Source organism: Podarcis erhardii, assembly GCF_964252035.2.
Source record: "Podarcis erhardii genome assembly, chromosome: 10".
In the NCBI taxonomy this organism is placed as follows: Eukaryota; Metazoa; Chordata; class Lepidosauria; order Squamata; family Lacertidae; genus Podarcis; species Podarcis erhardii.
The window spans coordinates 1,945,006-1,966,289 of record NC_138500.1 but is presented as its reverse complement, the minus strand read 5'-3'; the positions used below and the strand labels follow the sequence as shown (position 1 = coordinate 1,966,289).

The window sequence follows — 21,284 nt, the reverse complement described above, 5'->3', positions numbered from 1 at the left end:
ACTTTGTTTCATTCCAACGTCATTAACATTCTAGGGCGGCATATAAATTCAATGAATGAATGAATGAATGAGGTTGCCTGCGGATACCTGGCTGTAGAAGGCAAAGAGGCGGAGCCGTCGCAGAGGAGCGAAGAAGAGCGCCGGGATGGCTATCTCGATGACGTAAGTGGCCACCACGCTGAACTTCTGGAACCAGACTGGCAGCTGGTGGGCGAACCACGAAGCCGGCGTGGGGATGCACTGGGTCTCATAGTGGTAGGTTAAAGCTGGGGAGACAAGTGGTTTTGGGATGCATAAAAGGATCCAGAACGAGAGATTCAGATGGCAGGAAAGGAGATTCTGGGATGTAATCCATTGGACCAGTCAAATGCAACATTCCTTCTTTCCCTAGAATGGGCACAATTAGGGGGACATCCTGTTTCACGGCATGTGACCTGGGAGATGGACATGGATCTTGCTGACTCGACATAAGAGTCGGGTCACGCAGCCAATTTCTCAGCCTTGATTTCTAGTTTTTGTCTCTTTCTTGTTGCTGTTCTTTTGCTAACGTTAAATAAGTTGGAGTTCTTGTTATTAAATATACCAAGAAAACTCAGGAACTCAGGCCAATGTAAGTTTCAGTAATGGGAGTGGTCCCTACTTGCTAATCAAAAGTCAATTTTGACAAAAACCGATCCGTTCATAAGTATGTATTCTGACAAGGACTACAAACTCTAACAGAGATTACAAACTCAAACTGATGAAGACATGTATAACACAATAATTCGTTACAGAATTAGAGATAAGAGTTTATGAGTAGAGACAAGTTCAGGTTAGTCCATAGATTCAACGTGAAGGTCTTAGTTTCAATCATTGAGCAAGTCAGAAGTCAGTTATGGATCAGAAACCAGTAAGTTCATAGAAAACGCACAGAAAAGCTCAAGATACACGTTGATCTACCCACACGTAGTTGTCATCTCTGAGAAACATAGAAAATAACAGGATACATTTATCCAAAAGTCTTCAAACTTGCACGACCCTTTAAAAAATAGCGGATGAAGGTGAATACATCAAAACAGGGCCCTGTCCTAGTTTTTGCTCCATCACTGACTTCTGACTTCTGCTCGATGATTGAAACTAAGCTGTTCTTTTGCTGCCTGATGCTCTCCTGCCACCATTTTCTTATCTAAATGTGATTTTGCTGTCTGCCGGCTCTCAGCCAGCAGCACACGGGTCCAGCCTCCACGTGAGAAGCTCAGTTTCTTTCTGTAACTACTATGTAAAGCCTGCCTTTCAGGGATCAAATCGGGAAATGAAATGGGAGTAAACCTTCTGTTACCTTACTCAGAAAGACTCTTATGTCTTTATTCTTTTAAGAGCGATTAAAGGGGACACCAAGAAATAATCTTAACTAGGAGATTCAAACAAATCTGCAAACTAGCTTTCAGCTACCGTATTTTATGCCGTATAGGACGCACTTTTTCCCCTCCAAAAATGAAGGGGAAATGTGTGTGCGTCCTATGGGGTGAATGCAGGCTTTCACTGAAGCCTGGAGAGCGAGAGGGGTCGGTGCGCACCGACCCCTCTTGCTCTCCCGGCTTCAGGAAGCTCTCCGCAAGCCTTGGGAGCCCGTGGGAGTTCCCACCGGGCTCCCAAGGCTTGCGGATAGCAGCCTGTTCTGGGGGCTGGGGTCGGGAAATAATTTTTTTTCTTTATTCCCCCCCCCCCAAAAAAAAAACTAGGTGCGCTCTATGGGCTGGTGTGCCCTATAGGGCAAAAAATATGGTATATTGAGGGGAATTTGCTCTGCCTCATCATTTCACTCGCGTGAGTGAAGGAAGGATAATACAGTGGTACCTCGCAAGACGAAATTAATTCGTTCTGCGAGTTTTTTCGTCTTGCGAATTTTTCGTCTTGCGAAGCACGGATTTTGGAAAAGCTTAAAAAATCACCAAAGTCTTTAAAAACCTCAAAAAAGGCTACCACACCTCGTGCTATGAGCTTCTCCTCGAAGTCAAGTCGCAACTGCACCCCCTGAATGCACCCTGTGTATTAACGGTTTTAAGAAAAAGGAAACAAACTTGCCAGACGTTTTCGTCTTGCGAAGCAAGCCCATAGGGAAATTCGTCTTGCGAAGCAACTCAAAAAACGAAAAACTCTTTCGTCTTGCGAGTTTTTCGTCTTACGAGGCATTCGTCTTGCACGGTACCACTGTACTTATTCAATATATCCTTTCTGACTATCCTTAACATTCCCACAAACAAGAGCCGTTCAAGGTTTACTGCCCCTCCCTGACTTTATAGCCCTACGGCTTTCAAATCCAGGCCTTGCCTCTTCGTTTCGCTGCCGCGACCCCTTTTTCCGCGAGTTCCCCACTGACCTGTGAGCCCCCACCAGGTGGGGCAGCGGCTGGTCAGCTTCACCACCCCCGAGGCGAACATGAGGCGGAAGAGCAGCCAGCGCAACAGCCAAAAGGTCACCCCGTCGTGGGGCCGCCAGGCCGTCGTGCGCCATTTGAGCAGGTGCAGCGGGGCCACCAGGACCGCCAGGAAGCCCGTCTCCAGCAAGAGGCTGTCCCTGGGAGGGGGAGGAAGACACAAGGTTTACCCACCCAGGAAGAATGGCAGGCGAAGGTAATGGACTATATGGAATTGGCGGAAATGACTGGCAGAATCCGAGACCAAGGTGAAGAGTCGGTGGAAGAAGACTGGGAGAAATTTAAAGTTTACTTACATAAATATTGTAAAATTAAGGAATGCTAGAAGGATGTTGGAATGAAGGTATGTGGTTTTTAGCAGAAATGATATAAAGGTTTAAGTAAAAATGGATTGTTATTTAGTGAAAGAAGAGAATGTAAAACTTAGTATATTAAGATAAATCATCAGGATAAAAACAAAGTATTTCAGATTGCTGAAATACTTAATTGAATTAGAAAACAAAAAAGGGAGGCGTGAGGAGGTCAAGGAAATAAGTAAAGGAAAGAAAGTTATGTGAAGGTTAGGATTTTCTTTTTTCCCCTTCTATCTTGTGTGCTGGTATTGTTTTGTATGTTTTTCTTTTTTCTGTTTATGTCTTTTTTAATTTTTCTTTTTTGTAACCATTAATATTTTAATAAAAATCTATTAAAAAAAAAAGAAAAGAAAGATACGGGGAGGTTGGGGGAGAAATCAGGGCAGGCCACCAGCTCTGGGATGCCGCCCTTCACACAGACACACATTTATTATAGAATGTTTAAGACAACTTTTGTTAAAAGACCAGAAGCCTAGGTATTACAGGCCAAGACTTGCCAAAAGTGGAAAAGACTATTTATGTATGCCACAACAGCGGCTAGAAAGTTAATAGCCCAAAGATGGAAAGACGACAAGGTACAGTCATACCAGGGCTTCCAGACGCTTCAGGTTGCGTTTTTTCAGGTTACGGACACGCCAAAACCCGGAAGTACTGGAACGGGTTACTTTCGGGTTCCGGCACATGCACAGAAGCGCAAAACCGTGCTTTCACATGCGCAGAAGCGCCGAATCGCAACCTGTGCATTCACAGATGCGACACTGCGGGTTGCGAACTTGCACCCTGCACGGACCACGTTCACAAGCTGAGCATCCACTGTACCAACCAAAGAAGAATGGCAAGGAAAACTGATGGCGTAGGCGGAAATGCAGAGCCGTCTTTCCCACAGGGCTTAGTGGTGTGTCGCGCCAGCATGCCAGCCTCTCAGGGGCGCCCCAGAAAGTGGAGGAGCCACGTGGCTTTGCCGGCGGCCTCCCCTTTCCCTGCACGCCTGCCAGCTGCGCCCCGCCAATCATAAGGCTGGCGGGCCCGCAGCTTCCTTTCCAAGCCTCTGCGAGAATCGCTCTCCTCCCGAGGAGGCTTGGGAGGGGTGTAACTTCACTCCCATGCCTCTGTGGGGATCGCTCTCCCGCAACTGCATGGGGGAGAGTTGCGCCCACCCCGCCATGGCTGGCAGTGAGCAGCTACGGCCACCCCAACACTATCCGTCGTAATTTGGGGGAGCTGGGCAGATATTTGCACCCCGGCGCCGCATCTGCTAAAGACGTCCCTGCTGAAATGGCAAAACTAACTGGAAAACTAAGAGACAAGGACCATAGAGACTTCAAAAAGGACTGGGAACTCTTTACGTTGTACTTACAGAAACATTGTAAAGAAATGGACGCGCTAGCAGCGTTTGAGTAAACACTTCCAATTAAGAAAACAAGCATAAAAGTTAAGAGGTGATAATGGGGAAATAATAAAGGGTAAGACGTAATACGAAAAAATACGGCACAAAAATGGTAAGATTACGATAATATTTAACTAAAAGATTACAAAATTAAGGTAAAACTAAAACAGGGAGAAGCAAATATTCAAAGAACCAGAAGAGGAAGTTGAGGGAAGGCACAGGGGGCGGGGGGAAGGGGAGATAGGGATTTATACATTATTTTTGTGACAATAATGATTGTGTTGATTTATACATTATTTTTGTGACAATAATGATTGTGTTGAATATCAAATTGTAAAACTTAATAACAAATATTTAATCTATTATTATTATTTCATTACAGCCGTACCTTGGTTTTCAAATGCCTTGGGAGTCGAACGTTTCAACTCCCAAATGATCAAAAACCAGAGGTGACTTTTCCGGTTTCCGAACGTTCTTGGGAACCTGAACGTCCGACGTGGAACTTCCTGCAACTGATCAGAAGGTGTGCCTTGGCACCCGAACGTTTTGCAAAGTCGAACGGACTTCCGGAACAGATTCCGTTTGACTTCCGAGTTACTGCTGTACTTATTAAACCTGTACACCACCCTATAACCGTCGATCTCAGGGCGGTTCGCAACAGAAAAATTTTAAAAATATAAATTCTGTCCTCCTCACCACCAAAATGCCAGATTCTGCTTCCAAACAAATGACGGCAAGCTTGCAGGATGAAGCCGGGAGGCGCAGAGCCCAGGGGCTACATCCTGTTGCTCAGCTTCTGACGCACAGTGACGCCACGGCCCCCTTTGCAGAGCTGCCTGCCCTCTCTGCTCCTCAACATGTAGGAAAGCTTAACCAGGCATCCCCTGTCCCAGATTTTAGCCATCCGTGGTCTCAAGGTTCCGTCCCCCAGTTTAGGCAAACAACAGTTGTGGCTGAAGTTAAGGGGCGTTGAGTGAATTCTCCGTCCTCTTTAATCCCCTATTTTTTTAAACGGAAGGCTGAGAGCAGAGGACATTCAACACACACACACACACACCACAGCCTAGGTATTACAGGATGTTATTTGCAGCCTGCCGTCCCCGGCAGGTCAGAGAAAGAAGGAAGCACCACACCCAAAGTCTGGATGTTTAATGTTTTATTGTGTTTTTAATATTCTGTTGGGAGCTGCCCAGAGTGGAATCGCAGCCAGATGGGCAGGGTATAAATATTTATTATCATTATTATTATTATTATTATTATTATTATTATTATTATTATTTAATGGGCCACTTACCACTGGAAATACAGGAAGACCTGTCCGACCTGTGGGGAGAGAAAGGGGAGAGCACACATCAAACGGGGTTCAGACCCACTCCATCTAGACTAATTATTTTCTTTGCACCCACATCCCGGCTGTAGCACCGCTGGCAAAAAAAAACACCCTGGCAAATCTCACGGTTTTCACATACAGCTGCTTGCAGATTTCAGTGGCCACTAGCGCCACGCCCCTAAAAGGCTCAGGACGCTCCAAATATCTGAAGCTTCGCCTGCTTCTCTACAGACCCTTGTCTGTGCTGAAATCGGCAAAGGGGACCCTTTTGGTGGACCCCCCCCCCCACTTCCCGTCCGCAGAGGTTTGGGTGGAGGCAGCCCAGAGGGTGCCTATGCTGTGGGACTCCCTCCCCACAGAAGAACTGTCACCAAGCACTTTTCAACAACTGCCAAAGATGTGCCAGTTTACCCGAGTTGAATACCATATTTTTTGCTCTATAAGACTCACTTTCCCCCTCCTAAAAAGTAAGGGGAAATGTGTGTGCGTCTTATGGAGCAAATGCAGGCTGTGCAGCTATCCCAGAAGCCAGAACAGCAAGAGGGATCGCTGCTTTCACTGCACAGCAATCCCTCTTGCTGTTCTGGCTTCTGAGATTCAGAATATTTTTTTTCTTGTTTTCCTCCTCCAAAAACTAGGTGCGTCTTGTGGTCTGGTGCATCTTATAGAGCGAAAAATACGGTACTTCTGAATATTCCTATTCTTGCGACTGCAATCTGTTAAACTGATTCTATTTTAAGTCAGTGCTTCCCAAACCCATTTGCGGCTACGCCCGCTTGGTTCCCTAAACTCATCCCCAGACCCCCCCCTGCCCAATTTTTTAATTTTTTTAAAAAAGGCATCATTCAGAAGAGCGATTTGCACGACCCACTGAGGATGACAATAGTGTTAGGTTAAGAAACAGTAAAAGGGTGCAGAGAACTTTAAGGACTTTTTCCTGTGAGTTCTGGGTGTGGTTTTCTAGGCTGATTAGACAGATGGCAATATTTATAAAGGATGAAGAAGTTGTAGTTCGAATCTGCCTGCAGAAAGAGAACACCCACACGCTCTGCGTTTGTAGTTTTGTGTAGTGGTAATGAAACTTTTCTTTGCGCATTTTACACCAGCCTCGTGGTTCCGTCATCTGCTTCAGCTTCAATAAATAGCACCATGAAATTCAAAGCAGGAACAGCGAGTTGCACCTTTCTTCGAAACCCAGCTAAAAATGGTTTGGTTTAATGAATTCTGCCAATCTGACGAATTCAATCTGGCGATTCCTGCTTTTCAAAGTCTAATAGTCCTTTACTCCCCATGTCCTTTAAAAATATGCTGGGGAGAGGGATATTATTGGGTTGCCGTTTTTATTATGTATTTTGTGTATTGTGATTTTAGTGGCATACAAATTTAGGATTCAGCATACAAAAAGTAGGGCAGCATACAAATTTAATTTAATTTAATTTAGGGCCGTATACAAATTTCAGAATATGGGACGCGGGTGGCGCTGTGGGTTAAACCACAGAGCCTAGGACCTGCCGATCAGAAGGTTGGCAGTTCAAATCCCTGCGACGGGTTGAGCTCCCGTTGCTCGGTCCCTGCTCCTGCCCACCTAGCAGTTCCAAATCACGTCAATGTGCAAGTAGATAAATAGGTACCACTCCGGCGGGAAGGTAAACGGCGTTTCCGTGCGCTGCTCTGGTTTGCCAGAAGCAGCTTAGTCCTGCTGGCCACATGACCCGGAAGCTGGACGCCGGCTCCCTCGGCCAGTAAAGCGAGATGAGCGCCGCAACCCCAGAGTCGGCCATGACTGGGCCTAATGGTCAGGGGTCCCTTTACCTTTTACAAATTTCAAAAATAATACTCCTGAGCTCCTCTGCTGCCCCCTAGCACCTCCCCAATAATCCCATTGCCCCCTCTTGGGGGCACTAGTTCCCACTTTGGAAACCACTCCAATAGATTGCTTTGACCCTCCCTGAGACCTTAGGGTGAATGATGGGCAATAGATCCAACTGAGAATAAATAAGAAGAGGGATGCACGTGGCAAGCGCGTTGTGCATGCCCGCTCCCTGCGAAGCTGTGCAGGTTTGGGTTTCCCCCAATGCTGCATGCAACTCCCCCCCCTCCCCCGGTGAAATCTCCACCAGGATCTTCCCGCAGAGGGCTGCATGGCCCGCCAACTGGACCTGTGCCTCGCCCGCCCCCACGCAGGGAGGGAGCCAAGACAGAGGAGGAGGAGGAGGAGGGCCGGCTGCAGATTCCTGGCGCTGAACCCAGCTCCCTTGCCACGGGCTCGGGTCCAGAGCCGCTCCACCGCCTGCCCAACCCGCCAGGAGGTCCCGGGGGCTGTCAACTCGTGACAGCACAATGGCGTGGGAAGAGGAACCCGGGAGGAAGGAGGGAGAGTGCAGGCCTGGCTCCTTTTTCAGAGGACGTCAAGCTCTCGGGATCAACCCAGCGGCTGCCAACTTTGAGCAAAGGATTCACGATTTGGGGATTAATCCTGGTCTCACACTCAGGACTGGGTCTAAATTTGATGAGGCCCTCAGCTACTGAAGGTCATGGGGCCCTTGATATGTCCAGCTCTCCTTTGTCAACAACAAATGCTCGCTGTTTTTTGTGTGGAATATATGCTATATGGTCATTGATGGACCTCATAGGTATCTCAAGCCATTTGCACATGTTGCAACCAGTCCATGCAGAATGCCGGCACCCTATATATAGAAAGGAGCAAACCAGGGATATTTTAGGGAGCAGGCTAGCAGGCGGGGCCCATGACTTGCACCATAGGAGCCTACACAACACAAAACACCATTGCTGTATGTAGGTTTTATTTTATTTGTTTTTTATCTTATATTTTGGAAAAGTACAGTGGTACCTCTAGATACGAATGGGATCCGTTCCGGAGCCCCGTTCGCATCTAGAGATAAACGTACCTAGCGACGGCACATCTGCACATGCGCGTGACGTCATTTTGAGCGTCTGTGCATGCGCAAGCGGCGAAACCCGGAAGTAATGCGCTCCGTTACTTCCGGGTTGCCGCGGAGCGCAACTCGAAAACACTCAACTTGAAGCAAATTTAACCCGAGGTGTGACTGTACATCCAGGTTTTTTTTTCCTTTAAATTTTTTTGGGGCCCCCAAGAGAGTGGGGCCCTAAGCTATAGCTTGATTAGCTTATACATAAATCTGGCACTGATCTATTTATCTACTTGCACTACTAATAGTGACAAAGAGCAGAATGTAGACACCCTATATATAGAAAGGATCAAACCAGGGATATTTGAGGGAGCAGGCTAGCAGGCGGGGCCCATGACTTACATCATAGGAGCCAACACAACACAAAACATGGTTGCTGCATGTAGGTTTTATTTTATTTGTTTGTTATCTTATATTTTGGAAATGTACATTCAGGTTTTTTTCCTTTAATTTTTTGGGGGGGCCCTCCAAGAGAGAGGGACCCCTAAGCTATAGCTTGCTTAGCTTATATGCAAATCCGGCACTGCTCACACTGGCCGACCAGGTGCCTGCCGGGAAACCCAGAAGCAGGATTCAAGCATGAAACCACACTCTTCTCCTGTGTTTCCCAGAAAGGGCATTCAGGAGCATTCCTGCCTCCGACTGAGGAGGGCAGAGCATGGGCCATCCTGGCTAGCAGCCACCGACAGCCGTCTACTCCTCCATGAATATGTCTCAATCTCTTTTAAAGCCATTGATGCTTCCTGTGGCAGGGAGTTCCACAGTTTAACTAAAAGGAACTTTCTTTTCTCTGACCTGGATCTTCCCACTTTTTTTGATGTTCATGAGCTCCAGTGTTATGGAGGAGAAAAAGCCTTTGTCTATCCGCTTTCTCCACCCCCAGAATAATTTTATAAGCTTTCTATCCCATCGCCTTTAAGATAAAAACCCACCAAAACTGCACAGGGGAGTCGCCTGCATCCCTTTGGTAATTCTGGCGGCCCTTTTCCTAACCTTCTAAATTCTCAACCTCTCCAAAGCTCTCCCAGAGATTCTCCCTCCCATCAACCGGGACGTGGAAGACATCTGGGGCGGGGGGCTGGATCAATAGGGCGCAACACAGAACAGAGAGTCTGTGCCCAGAGGGAGATGCGACAACAAGCAACAATTCTGGTCGCGGGAGGATTCCTGAAACGACCCACCCCTCCCCAGATCTAGGTCAGAGTTTTGTCTGTCCGCTGGAATCCTCTGTGTTCAAACACAGCCTTAAAAGGAAGGAGGGAGCAGAGAGCCTGGCGGAGGAGACTGGCATGTCACTCTGAGATGCTTTAAAAGCAAGGGAATCCCTCTCCACGCTGTGACTCGCCCCTGACCTTAGGGAAGAACCCAGGAACATCTGAAGTGGTACCCAAAACTCTGGATGAACAGTGACTCAGGGCTTGCTCCTCATCTGAAGCCCCTTGCCTCCTGTTTGGGGGTCAAAGCCAGCCTCCCTCCTTCGCTCCAAGTCATCCCGATCTTGGAACAACGCACTACGAAATTCTCGCTCCGTTTTTTTTCTTCTGTGTCAGCTGGCAAAAGGTTTGCCAGCTGACCTAGCCAAGCGGGGGGTGGGGGGGGGTGGGGATGACGGCGCAGAAGGCAAAGGGAGCACATTTCACGACACAGCCAAGCTGGAACAATTCAAACCCCACACAAAATATTGCGGGGGCTCACTTAACTTGTGTGTTATTCCGCTGACTTAAAGCAGCGGCTCCCATAGTGGGTGGTACTACCCACAGAGGGGGGCGGCAGTGAGATTACCTGGCCGGGGGTGGGGGGGGGCTAAGAGCAAGGGGGCAAGAAGGGGGCACTGGAAGCGTAAAAGCTGATGTCACCGGATCAAGTTCACCCATTGCATTGATTTAAGCCACATAATTTTAACTGGATTTTGAATAAACGTGCAATTGTTTTGAATTTTACTGATTACTGTTATGTAGTTATTAATACCTCACCTTCCCCAGATAGGAATGCTATTTTACTGAGCTATCATGTGGGTCATGCAACCTGCTATCCCGAATAATGCTATTCATACTGGAGGAGAAGGGGCACGGGGGGTGAGTTTACGCAACACGGGGATTTTTGACAGCTGCTGGATTAAACCATTTAATACCCTGGCTTCCCACCCAAGAGACCCTAAAGGCTGCTGAGAATCAAGATTTTACACTCAAGTGGGCTCTGTCCAGTCAAGCTAAATTGCATTTGCCAACAGCACAGAACGGCAGGCAATGGGTTTCGCCTTGGCCCTCTTAAGTCTTTTTCAGTGCTGCACACTGCCAACTGCCTTGAACTCTTGGGCAGAAAATATAGGCATGCGCCGAGCAAAACGATGTGCAACGATTAAGAATACAGAGGCATTTATTTCCAATACAAAGACACCCCCAGCAAGGAAGAGATTTGCTCTTCGAGGGCCTAATTCCCCCCCCCCCAAAGTAAGCAGCGGCCCCTCTGAGCTCCCGGGGCGAGGGTTTGCACATGAGGAGTCATGGAAGAAAAGGCTCCGCTGCTGGGGGGGGGGCATTAACGCAGCTTGGCTGACAAGAGGTGGGGTGGGTTTTTAAAGAGCTGATGAGTGAATAAAACTGCCTCTGAAAGGTATCCAAGTCACCTTGGCTCTTTTACGGTTTATATTTGGGCTTCCAAGGACACCCCCCTCCCCGCAAAGCACCAGTAAGGAGGTGCTAAATCATGCTTTCTGCCCCCTACTGCTGCCACCCCCCCCAAGGCCACGTACCACTTGCCGCCCCATCATACCTGATAAACAGAGAGGTAGAACGCCCAAAGGGCCAGGAAGACCAGGCTGTCTCGCAGAGGCTCCAGGATCAGGGCCCCGAAGGAGAGCAGTGTCCCCAGCAGGCAGAGTAGCTCCAGGCCCTGCTCCGTGTCCAGGCCCAGGCGTGGCCCCAGCCACAGCAGGGTGGGCGAGTCGCGCAGCTGCTCCCAGAAGCCCTTGCCAGTGAAGCGAAGCACCTTGCGGGCGGGCAAGATGCCATCCTTCCCGTAGAGGCCTGCGAGGAGGTCGAAGCAGGAGTTGTTGGCGGCAGCGGACACAGGCAAGACTTCATCCCGCTCATAGGGGGCACGGCACCTCCGACCCCAGCCGTCCCCAATTCGGCGCCCTCCCAGTGCTTTGAACTATGATGCCCATCCCTGCAAAACACTATCTAGCCTGGCAGACCCAACATCACTGGTCAGTTTAACTCAGAGTTGTTGGCACGGACTGGCAGCAACACTCTGCGGGATCAGACGCAGGGTCTCTCCCAGCTGGAGATACTTTTAGGGACTGAACCCAGGGCTTTCAGCACAATAATAATTTATTATATACATGCCACCCATCTGACTGGGTTGCCCAAGCCACTGGGCAATTAATAATAATAACAATAAAATTTTATTTATATCCCACCCTCCCCAGCTGAAGCCGGGCTCAGAGCGGCCAACAACAATAAAAGCAATGCGGTTTGCATAAAATCATAATCAATCAATTGAAATGCATTCTAAACCAATTCATTCTAAAATCAATTCAAAATCAAATTAATGGCAACCATTGGGCAAGAGTTCTATGAGGATTACCAAAGGAGGGGGTCAAGCTGGGCCTTGGCCAAAGGCCTGGTGGAACAGCTCTGTCTTGCAGGCCCTGCAGAAAGATGTCAAGTCCCACAGGGCCCTAGTCTCTTGGGACAGAGCGTTCCACCAGATCGGGGCCACCGCCAAAAAAGCCCTGGCTCTGGTTGAGGCCAGCCTAAGCTCCCTGTGGCCCAGGAACTCCAATACCAGGAGAGGCGGTCCCGTAGGAATGAGGTTCCTAGGCATACTGGGCTTTATAGGTTAAAACCAGCACCTTAAACCTGACCCTGTACTTCACCAGAAGCCAGTGCAGCTGGTATAGCACCGAGTGAATGTGATCTCGCAGCGAGGATCCCGTAAGGAGTCTCGCTGCGGCATTCTGCACCCGCTGGAGTTTCTGGGTCAGTCTCAAGGGCAGCCCCACGTAGAGCGAGTTACAATAATCCAGTCTGGAGATGACCGTCGCGTGGATCACAGTGACTAGGTCAGGGAGAGAGAGGTAAGGAGCCAACTGCTTAGCTTGGCGGAGATGAAAAACATCAAACATAAACTTCCCTAAACAGGGCTCCCTTCAGATGTCTTCTAAAAGTCAGATAGTTGTTTATTTCCTTGACATCTGACAGGAGGGTGTTACATAGGGAGGGCGCCACCACCGAGAAAGTCCTCTGCCTGGTTCCCTGCAACCTCGCTTCTCGCAGGGAGGGAACCACCAGAAGGCCCTCAGCGCTGGACCTCTGTGTCTGGGCTGGACGATGGGGGTGGGGACGCTCCTTCAGGGAGACAGGGTCTGAAGCAAGTGTCCCACCCCCTAAGCTACAACCCTTCCCCTGCTGCAATGGTGCCATGCCCCCCAAAATATGTGTGGAGGTGCCCACCTCGCTGTGAAGGACAGTTGTTGTCGTCTCAAAAGACAATGGAGTGCACCTCCGAGGGTGGAGCCAAACTGTTGTGTTTGTTTTTTGGGCGTGAGGAGGTCGCGGAAATAAGTGAATGAAACACAAGATATCGAAATTATTTGATGTGTTTTGAGTTGTGTTTGTTTTGTTGGTTTAGTGTGTTGGTGTTGTATTGTTTTTCTTTTTTGTAGTGTTTAAATTGTTGGAAAAAGTAATAAATATTATTTTAAAAACAAACAAACAAACAAACTGTTGTGTTAGAAGCATCAAAGTGACCCACCTCCCCGGGGAGCGAGCCTGGGCTGTGTGCCTGGAGGTCTGGGGCTGCCGAAAGGACAAGAAACCCCCTCTGGACCTGGCTGACAGGGTCCAAAGGAAAGGAGAACGATAGGTCTGGCTGCAGAAGATGCTGTAAGGAGGTGTACAAGGCACCATGCAGCAGTCTTAGGGACTCCGGATTTGTGTAGACTTTGCGCATGACCCTTTTCTAATTGATTTTTGAATTTCATCGTTATTCTTGTTTTTATATTGTATTTTATGCTGCTTCTACAATTAAGTGTTTTAAATTTGTCGTTAGCCGCCCTGAGCCCGGTTTTTGAAGCAGGAGGGGCGAGGTATAAATAAAAATTATTATTATTTATTATTATCATTTATCATTAGTATTATTTTCTCCTAACAATGTCCTGCAAGGCAAACAGAGGCTTAGGACCTGAATTCTCCTTCTCCTCAATGGGCTCCCACCCCAGGTGGTTGAGCCCCACCTGCCCCACACATCCCTCTGCAGAAACTGCCTTCTTGACCGCTGGACCCATTCTGGGTCTCGTCCGCTCAACCCACCACCTGCAGAGGAAGACCCCAACTCACCAGTGGGCCCCGGAGGGACAACTGGGAGATTTTCCTGAGTGCGCAAGGGGGGGGCAAGGAAAGCCAAAGGACGGCTTTGGGCTGCAAGGGGGGAATTTCCCCCAGCTGAACAGGACCCTGGGCTTGATTTTCAGCACAGCCTCCAGCCATAAGGAGATTAAGAGCTGGATTTGGAAGCATGAGAGGCCCTTGGCGGAGGGCCCAGAAGCCGGAGGGGAAGGAAAGGCTGGCAGGAAACTTGCAGAAAAGGGGAAGAGAAACCAGGAGGGTGGCGGGGGGGGGGGGGGGTTCGGCTCTGACAGTAGCTGCAGGCAGGACAGTCTGGGCGAGGTGGGAGGCATTGCCCGGCAAAAATAAAAGGTGTGCAAGAGCTGACTGCAAGCCGCATGCACTGACAGCCTCTCCCCCCCCCAAAAAAATATCCTGCACCGAGCTTGCACTATTGCAATGTGGATGCCACGTGTTACGTGGAAAGGAGAGGGAGGGGCGCAGCAGAGGGAGGGGAAAGTTCCATAGGATATCCGGCCCTGGAGAAAGGGGGTGTTTGAGGGCAGTGGGCTCCGTTCCACAGCCGGGACTTGCTGAGAAGGGGCAGGATTTGGGTGGGGGAGAAGGTAAGGGGGGGTTCTTTAGGGTGGATGGGACAATGAGAGGAGACCTGCAGGATTAGGCCGACAGTCCGTCTACCCCAGCATCCCGTAGCCCCACGGAGCCAAGAAGTTGGATAGACTGCCGCTGGCCTGGAGGTTCAATTGGAAGAGTCTAGCTGCTGGATCAGGCCACTGGCCCACCAAGCCCAGGTTCCCCGACAGGACACCCGCAAGCAGGATTTGACCCTCTCCTCTGGCGTGGTTTCCAGCAACAGGGCCTTGTGAGGAAGGGGGCCAGGCCATGGACCCCTTTAGCTGAAGAGGACTCAGATCCCACCTTTGCAGACTCAAGACCCCCTTCTAACCCAAACACGGATTTGGGGACCCCTTAATCTGTCACCATGTACTTGCACAGGGTTCATACACCTGCTGCAACCCACCTTGGATCAAGACCAGAATTCTAGGCCAGGGGTGGGGAACCTGTAGCACTCCAGATGTTGTTCTCCTCCAGTTCCCATCATCAACATCTGGAGAGTCCCAGGTTTCCCACCCCTGCCCTAAATAAATCTGTTAGCAATGTTAGGGTATATTTCCACGGTGTTGCATAATCACCCTGTGCTCCTACAGGAGGAATAACAGGACAAACATGAATAAAGGGTTCACCCAGTGCCCTCTAGCTGTTTTGGACTATGATTCCAGCAGTTTTACCACATCACCAAAGTTTGCCCCTGTCAACACGGTTAAGAGTCAGGTATGGAGGAAGTTGCAGTCTCCAACATCTGGAGGGCCCCAGGTTGGAGACCCCTGCTTTGTACCAAGCTGCTCCCGGGGAAGCGGAGCTGGCGGTTTCGTCCCGCCTCCACCAGCCAGAGGGCCGCCCTGCACAGACCCGATTCCGCTGTCCAGGCCAGCTCCTCCGAAGTTGCCAGCATCCATCCCGGTCCTTCCAGGCCCAAGCCGACAGCCACGTCTCCCTCCCTCTCTCTCTCTCTCACACACACGCAGGGTTCCGTGCATGCTTCCCTCCGGCCTCACCTGCAGCCCCCAGCTTGCAACGCCTAGAATCCTCAGCATCACAAAATGCTAAGAGTCCGAAGGGACCCCCAAAGGTCATCCAGTCCGACCCGCTGCAAGGCAAAGAGGCCCGGTTTCCGAGGACCCCCGAACCCACACGCCACGCGCTCGCCCCCCGAGAGCTGCTACCCACATTTCGTGCAGACCCAGCGGAACCCCCCCCGCCCGCCCCAAAATGCCGCTTCCCGTGCAGGAGAGCAAGAGGGCACCTGAGCGCGTGCAGAGTGCAACGGCTCGGCTCCAGGCCCCCCTCCCGCTTCTCCCTCGCGGCCCTTAGCACAAACCCTGGCCCTCTTCCCCGGCGGCCTCCTTCCTCTCTCCGGCCCGCGGGGCCCTCACCGGCCCCCGGGAGGGAGGCGAGCCTGGCGCAGCAGCAGCAGCAGCAGCAGGGCCCGGGGAAGGGAGACCCTTCTCGGCGCCGCGCTCACCGGGGACCTGGACGTAGAGCGAGGCGAAGGCGGCGACGTAGACGGCGGCCAAGCCCCGCAGGAACAGCTGGCGGGCCAGGCGGGGCGGCTCGGCTCCCATGGCGGCGGCGGCGGCGGCGGCGGCGAAAGAAGCAGCCTGCGCTGGCGACTCGCTACAATGTAGCCCACTTCGCCAGGGGGCGGGCTCAGAACGCCCCGGCCGGAGAGCTGATTGGCTCAGGCGCCGCGAAGGGGCGCGGTTAGAACGCCAGCGCCCAGGCGGGGCGCGGGGGAGGAGGAGGAGCAGGAGGGCGGAGCCGGGGGCGGGGCCTGCGCTTAAAGAGGAGGAGGAGGCGTCGGAGGAGGCGTCGCCGGGGGATCGCGTCACCGCGGCGCGGCTTCGATGGCGTCACTGCCCCGCGACGGGCGGGAAAGACGAATTGGCGGAGCGTTGGGAGCGGCGCGCGAGGGAGCGGAGGGTGAGTCCGGGGGAGAGGAGGGGGGGCGGGAGCGGGGGGGGGTCTCCCGCTCTCCATAGCAACCGCGCCGGTAGGACCACCCCCTCCAAGGGCGGGAGGCGGAGCTGAGGCCCATTGCACTCTGCACATGCTCAGGAGACCGCCGCCGCCGCCGCCGCCCACTCCCCCCCCCCTCTCATTTCCCCCCTTCGTTTAAGTATTCGCGGGTCTCATTTGCTTCTTCGTTTATTCCCTTCCTTCATTCCTCGGTGCGTTGCTTAGCTTTTAAATATTTTATTTATCTAATAATAATAATAATAATAATAATAATAAAATGTTATTTCTATCCCGCCCTCCCCAACCAAAGCCGGGCTCAGAGCGGCTAACAGGAAAAATAGCACCATTTACATAAAATCACAGTCAATCAAAATGCATTCTAAAATCAATTCAGAATCAAATTAATGGCAGTTCAGAATCAAATTAATTTGTTCATTCAGTCGTTGTTGTAAGGAGGCGTTAAATTTTCACACTGCCCAGGGTTTAGGTTTGATGAGGCCCTCAGCTCCTAAAGGTCATGGGGCCCTTGATATGTCCAGCTGCCCTTTGTCAACAACAAATGGTCACTGTTTTTTGGGTTGAATATATGCTAGATGGTAGTTGATGGACCTCATAGGTATCTCAAGCTATTCGCACATCACAAAAGACATATTTTATCAAAGTAATTGCTGAACTACAATATAATTAAGTATAATAATAATGAAATATAACTAAGTATACTAATATTGAAATAATTATTAAGCTCTAACTTAAAATGATTTTTAATTCATAACAAACTTGATAATACAAAAACAAGGGCATTTGGCAATAACAAAAGTTCCTTTAGAAAAGGTTCATTTAGCTTACATTTTGGAAATGTACATCCAGTGTTTTTTCCCCTTTAATTTTTTGGGGCCCCCAAGAGAGTGGGGCCCTAAGCTATAGCTTGTTTAGCTTATACGTAAATCTGCCACTGACACCGCCCCTTCATCCTAGGTTCATGGGGTGGTTCTCGGTATTAGGGGGAAAAACATAAATACTCCGTGTTTTCATTCCCTTTACTAATTCATTTGATTGTTGCTTCCCTTCATGCATTCGGTCGTTCAGTCCACCAATCCACCAATGAATTATTCATTCGCTGAATTTGTGACCCGCTTTTATCTTGCCCAGGGCAACCTAAAGCAACACCCCCCCAAGCCACCTAGATATAGCATTAAAACCAGAAGGAAACGACCTTCCTGACTCCAAAAGATTTGTTCCTTTAATTGATTGGTTGATTGATTCCCTTCATTTGGCGCCTCTGGTGCACAAGCTCTTCAGAGGAGCTCTTAGGACTCTCTTACTGCTCCCCTCCCAGCCCGCCTTATTCCCGTGACTCTAATTGAAGCTCTACTTATAATGTGTTTTAATTGTACGGTATGTGTTTTAATTGTGGCCACCTGCCCAGGGGAAGAGCAGATAATTAACAATAAACATAGTAACAGTAGGATGCATTTGGCAGCAGTGTAAAAATATGGGGTGGAGACAGGAGTGAAAACAGTTGCTTTGTTTCAGGAATTTATGTACTGCCTGATAATCATAATTTCTAAGAGGCACACGGGAAGCGCATGCAAAGAACAGGATAGCAACTCTGTAAAAGTTTGGTGTGCTTTTTCTCCCTTCTACACAGGGGCTGTTTCTCTTTTTATATTTATCTCTCTTATTTACATCTCACCATGTTTAGTGCACATATAATTATGTACTTTTGAACTGTCAATAAAGATGTCTGGGGAAGGGGAGAGAACAGGAATGGTTTACGATTGGAAGAAAGAGGCGCGCCCTTAAAACACACGCCTTTCCTGTGGTGTGTTTGGAAATTGCCTTGAGACACATGGAACAGGTGGTTCATGAATTGATAAGTGATAGTAGATTCTGCAAGCTTGTCCAGCAGGACAGAAATATTTTTTAAAAATAATAATAACAATTTCAACAAAACAATATCAAATATCAAAACATCTCATTATTCCCCCCCCCCATTTCACCTCCCCATCAAACCCTGCCTCCCTCCTCCTCCGAGACCTCTCTCAGCTCCTCCCTCTGATTTCTCAACTCATATTGTTCTCTGCATACTGTAAAATTGTATAAATCCTTATATTATCTATCTACTATGTTAACAATCAAGAAATTTGTGTATGTTTATTCAAAACCTGCCAAGGAGTCCAATTCATTTTCTTGTCTTTTTAAGTAATGTGTGAAAATTTCCCTTCTAGGACAGAAATATTTTTTTAAAACATTATTTCATGTGTTTATGTAGCATGTTTGCAAATCGCCTTGGGACACATGTAAAAGTTGATATGTAAATTGATGATAAATGGGTAAAGAGGGAGTCTTCAGCATGGGGTAGAAAACAAGACCTAGGGTTCTGAAGCCAGGCTGCTTGGTTTTGCCAAGGTGTGGAGCCCTGACTCCCCCCCCCCACACCTCTTTGCCCTTTGAGCTCTGCAAAATTAGTGGGTGCCTTGCAGGGGCATTTAATGCATTTAGCTCAATTGAGATGCTGGATTGAATAATCTTATGGGATCTCCCCACTCAAAATCTGCTAAGTCTCCTGAGTTGGGACCCAAACCTTTTGCACCAACCCCCTGTCCTGGCAGCATCACTGTGGAGAGGGAGAAGTTAGGCTGTGTTACAGCCTCCTATATTGGAGAAGTGGTGGTCTATTTATTGCATTTGTACACCGCCTTTTTCTCCAAGGAGCTCAAGGTGGCAGAACTGGTTCTTTCCCTCATTCAATCCTCACAACAACCCTGTGGGGTAGGTTAGGCAGTGACAGGCCCAAGGGTACCCAGTGGGTTTCATAGCTGAGGGTGGGTTTGAACCCTGGTCTTCCAGAAGGTCATAGTCCCTACACTCTAACCCAGAGCTTTCCAAACTGTGTGTTAGTGTGCAGGTGTGTTGCTCAAACACTCCCTGCCACTCCTTCCATAACTGGAAAGGGGTTAGCTCAAACTCTGGTTTACTAGTAAAGCTGAATTACTTTGTTGTGAAATGGCGCATATCTAAAAAGCATGTCGCCAACGCAGGAAGTTTGGAAAGCTCTGCTGTAACCACTGTACCACACTGGCTCCAGTTCTTAATGGCTGGGATTATGCAAGTCGCGCTCTCCTTTATTTTGGTTATTTGTTATCTGAACAGCAGGTCTTTGAACAGCGGGCAGGACCTGAACCTTCATGCCTAAGATGCATTAAACCCCTGGAGTGTGGGTCTGTTCTGGATGGGATTTGCTGCCATGGAGGACGTGGAGTCGCGTTTCGTGCACTTCCTCAAGCCGATAAGGGACCTCACTGCAAACTGGGCGGTGGATGTGGCAGCTCAGCTGGGGGAGTACCTGGAGGAGGTAAGTGCCTCCATTTGCTCCTGCCTTGGGGGAGACCATGTGTGCAGGGAGTTGCTTTGGCACGGGAATCTCATTCTACCTATGGTGTCTCTGCCTCTGCAGAGTGAAAGTCTCCTATTTTTAATCTTTGCTGGAAACCGCCCAGAGTGGCTGGGGAAGCCCAGCCAGATGGGCAGGGTACAAATGATAAATTATTATTGTTGTTGTTGTTGTTGTTGTTGTTGTTGTTGTTGTTGTTGTTATTATTATTATTATGGGCAGGGCTTTAAAGGAGGAGTAGAGCCTGTCTTCTGTGGGCAGTTGTCTACCAGCTCCGTCTGGTACGCAGGATGAGACCCTACCTGTCCGCAGCCTGTCTTGCCAGAGTGGTGCATGCTCTGGTTATCTCCCGCTTGGACTACTGCAATGTGCTCTATGTGGGGCTACCTTTGAAGGTGACTCGGAAACTGCAGTTAATCCAGAATGTGGCAGCTAGACTGGGGGCTGGGAGTGGCCGCCGAGACCACATAACACCAGTCCTGAAAGACCTACATTGGCTTCCAGTACATTTCCAAGCACAATTCAAAGTGTTGGTGCTGACCTTGAAAGCCCTAAACAGCCTCGGTCCAGTATACCTGAAGGAGCGTCTCCACCCCCATCGTTCTACCCGATACTGAGGTCCAGCACTGAGGGCCTTCTGGCAGTTCCCTCCCTGCGAGAAGCAAAGTTTCAGGGAAGCAAGCTCTGGGAGATGCAACATGTCTGTTAAATTGGGTTATAAGCAGTACCCTTAGTTGCTTTTTGATGGTGATATGATTGAAGAACAAAATCAAACAAAGCTCTTGCTGTCTGTTAGAATTAGTTTGCCAAAACAGAATCTATTATTCCTGTATTCTCTTGTCACCTCATGTATTTATTTTTTTAATCCTGCAGCTGGCGCAGATCTGCATTTCATTTGATAATGGCAGAACCACCATGAACTTTACAGAAGCAGCAATGCTGATTCAAGGTTCTGCCTGCATCTACAGTAAGAAGGTGAGGTGGCTGTCAAGAATGCTCAAACTAGATGGACCATGGAACTGCAACAAAATTGTTTGGCTTAGCAAACTTCCATACTTGCCTCTAAACCTGTTGCCTTTTTTCTCTTTTTTTCAGGTGGAATCTCTCTACTCACTGGTCTTCCAGGCACTTGATTTCATTTCCAATAAGAAGTTAGTTGAACTTTCTTTGAGGGGAGGGAAGATTTTCACTTCCGGAGTGGCTAGAGCTCTTCATATTTCTGTCCTGGAATCCCTCACCTTCCTCTGCCCATTGTGCCTTTGACTTAGTTAGTCAAACCTCGGTTGTCAAACATAATCCGTTCCAGAAGCCTGTTCAACAACCGAGGTGCAGCTTCCGATTGGTTGCAAGAGCTTCCCGCACTCATGCGGAAGCTGCGTCAGACATTCGGCTTCCGAAAAACATTCGAAAACCGGAGCCTTTACTTCCAGGTTTTTGACGTTTGGGAACCGAAACGTTCCAAAACGGAGGTGTTCGCGATCAGAGGTTGTATTGCCAAGATAGCTTTGTCTCTCTCCATTGTTTT

The 21,284-nt window shown here is 49.2% G+C and overlaps 2 protein-coding genes across 4 annotated transcripts in view; one reads left to right on the top strand and one right to left on the bottom strand.

Moving 5' to 3' along the window:
* Positions 1 to 16,007, bottom strand: part of LMF2 (lipase maturation factor 2) — a 35,988-nt gene extending 19,981 nt beyond the window's left edge. Inside the window, exons 1-5 of the mRNA XM_081879812.1 lie at positions 15,872 to 16,007; positions 11,210 to 11,463; positions 5,451 to 5,479; positions 2,360 to 2,556; positions 88 to 266 (exon numbers count right to left, since the gene is read on the bottom strand). Coding sequence (XP_081735938.1) covers positions 88 to 266; positions 2,360 to 2,556; positions 5,451 to 5,479; positions 11,210 to 11,463; positions 15,872 to 15,971 — 759 coding nt within the window. The 5' untranslated portion in view covers positions 15,972 to 16,007. The remainder of the gene's footprint in view (positions 1 to 87; positions 267 to 2,359; positions 2,557 to 5,450; positions 5,480 to 11,209; positions 11,464 to 15,871) is intronic.
* A 211-nt stretch (positions 16,008 to 16,218) lies between these two features.
* NCAPH2 (non-SMC condensin II complex subunit H2) overlaps positions 16,219 to 21,284 on the top strand; it is a 33,474-nt gene continuing 28,408 nt past the window's right edge. For 2 of the 3 annotated variants that reach the window (XM_081879906.1, XM_081879904.1), the window contains exons 1-4: positions 16,219 to 16,329; positions 19,519 to 19,720; positions 20,633 to 20,734; positions 20,855 to 20,910. In XM_081879906.1, the coding sequence (XP_081736032.1) occupies positions 19,598 to 19,720; positions 20,633 to 20,734; positions 20,855 to 20,910 (281 nt within the window). In that variant the 5' untranslated portion in view covers positions 16,219 to 16,329; positions 19,519 to 19,597. The remainder of the gene's footprint in view (positions 16,330 to 19,518; positions 19,721 to 20,632; positions 20,735 to 20,854; positions 20,911 to 21,284) is intronic. The other variant, XM_081879905.1, reaches the window with a different exon arrangement.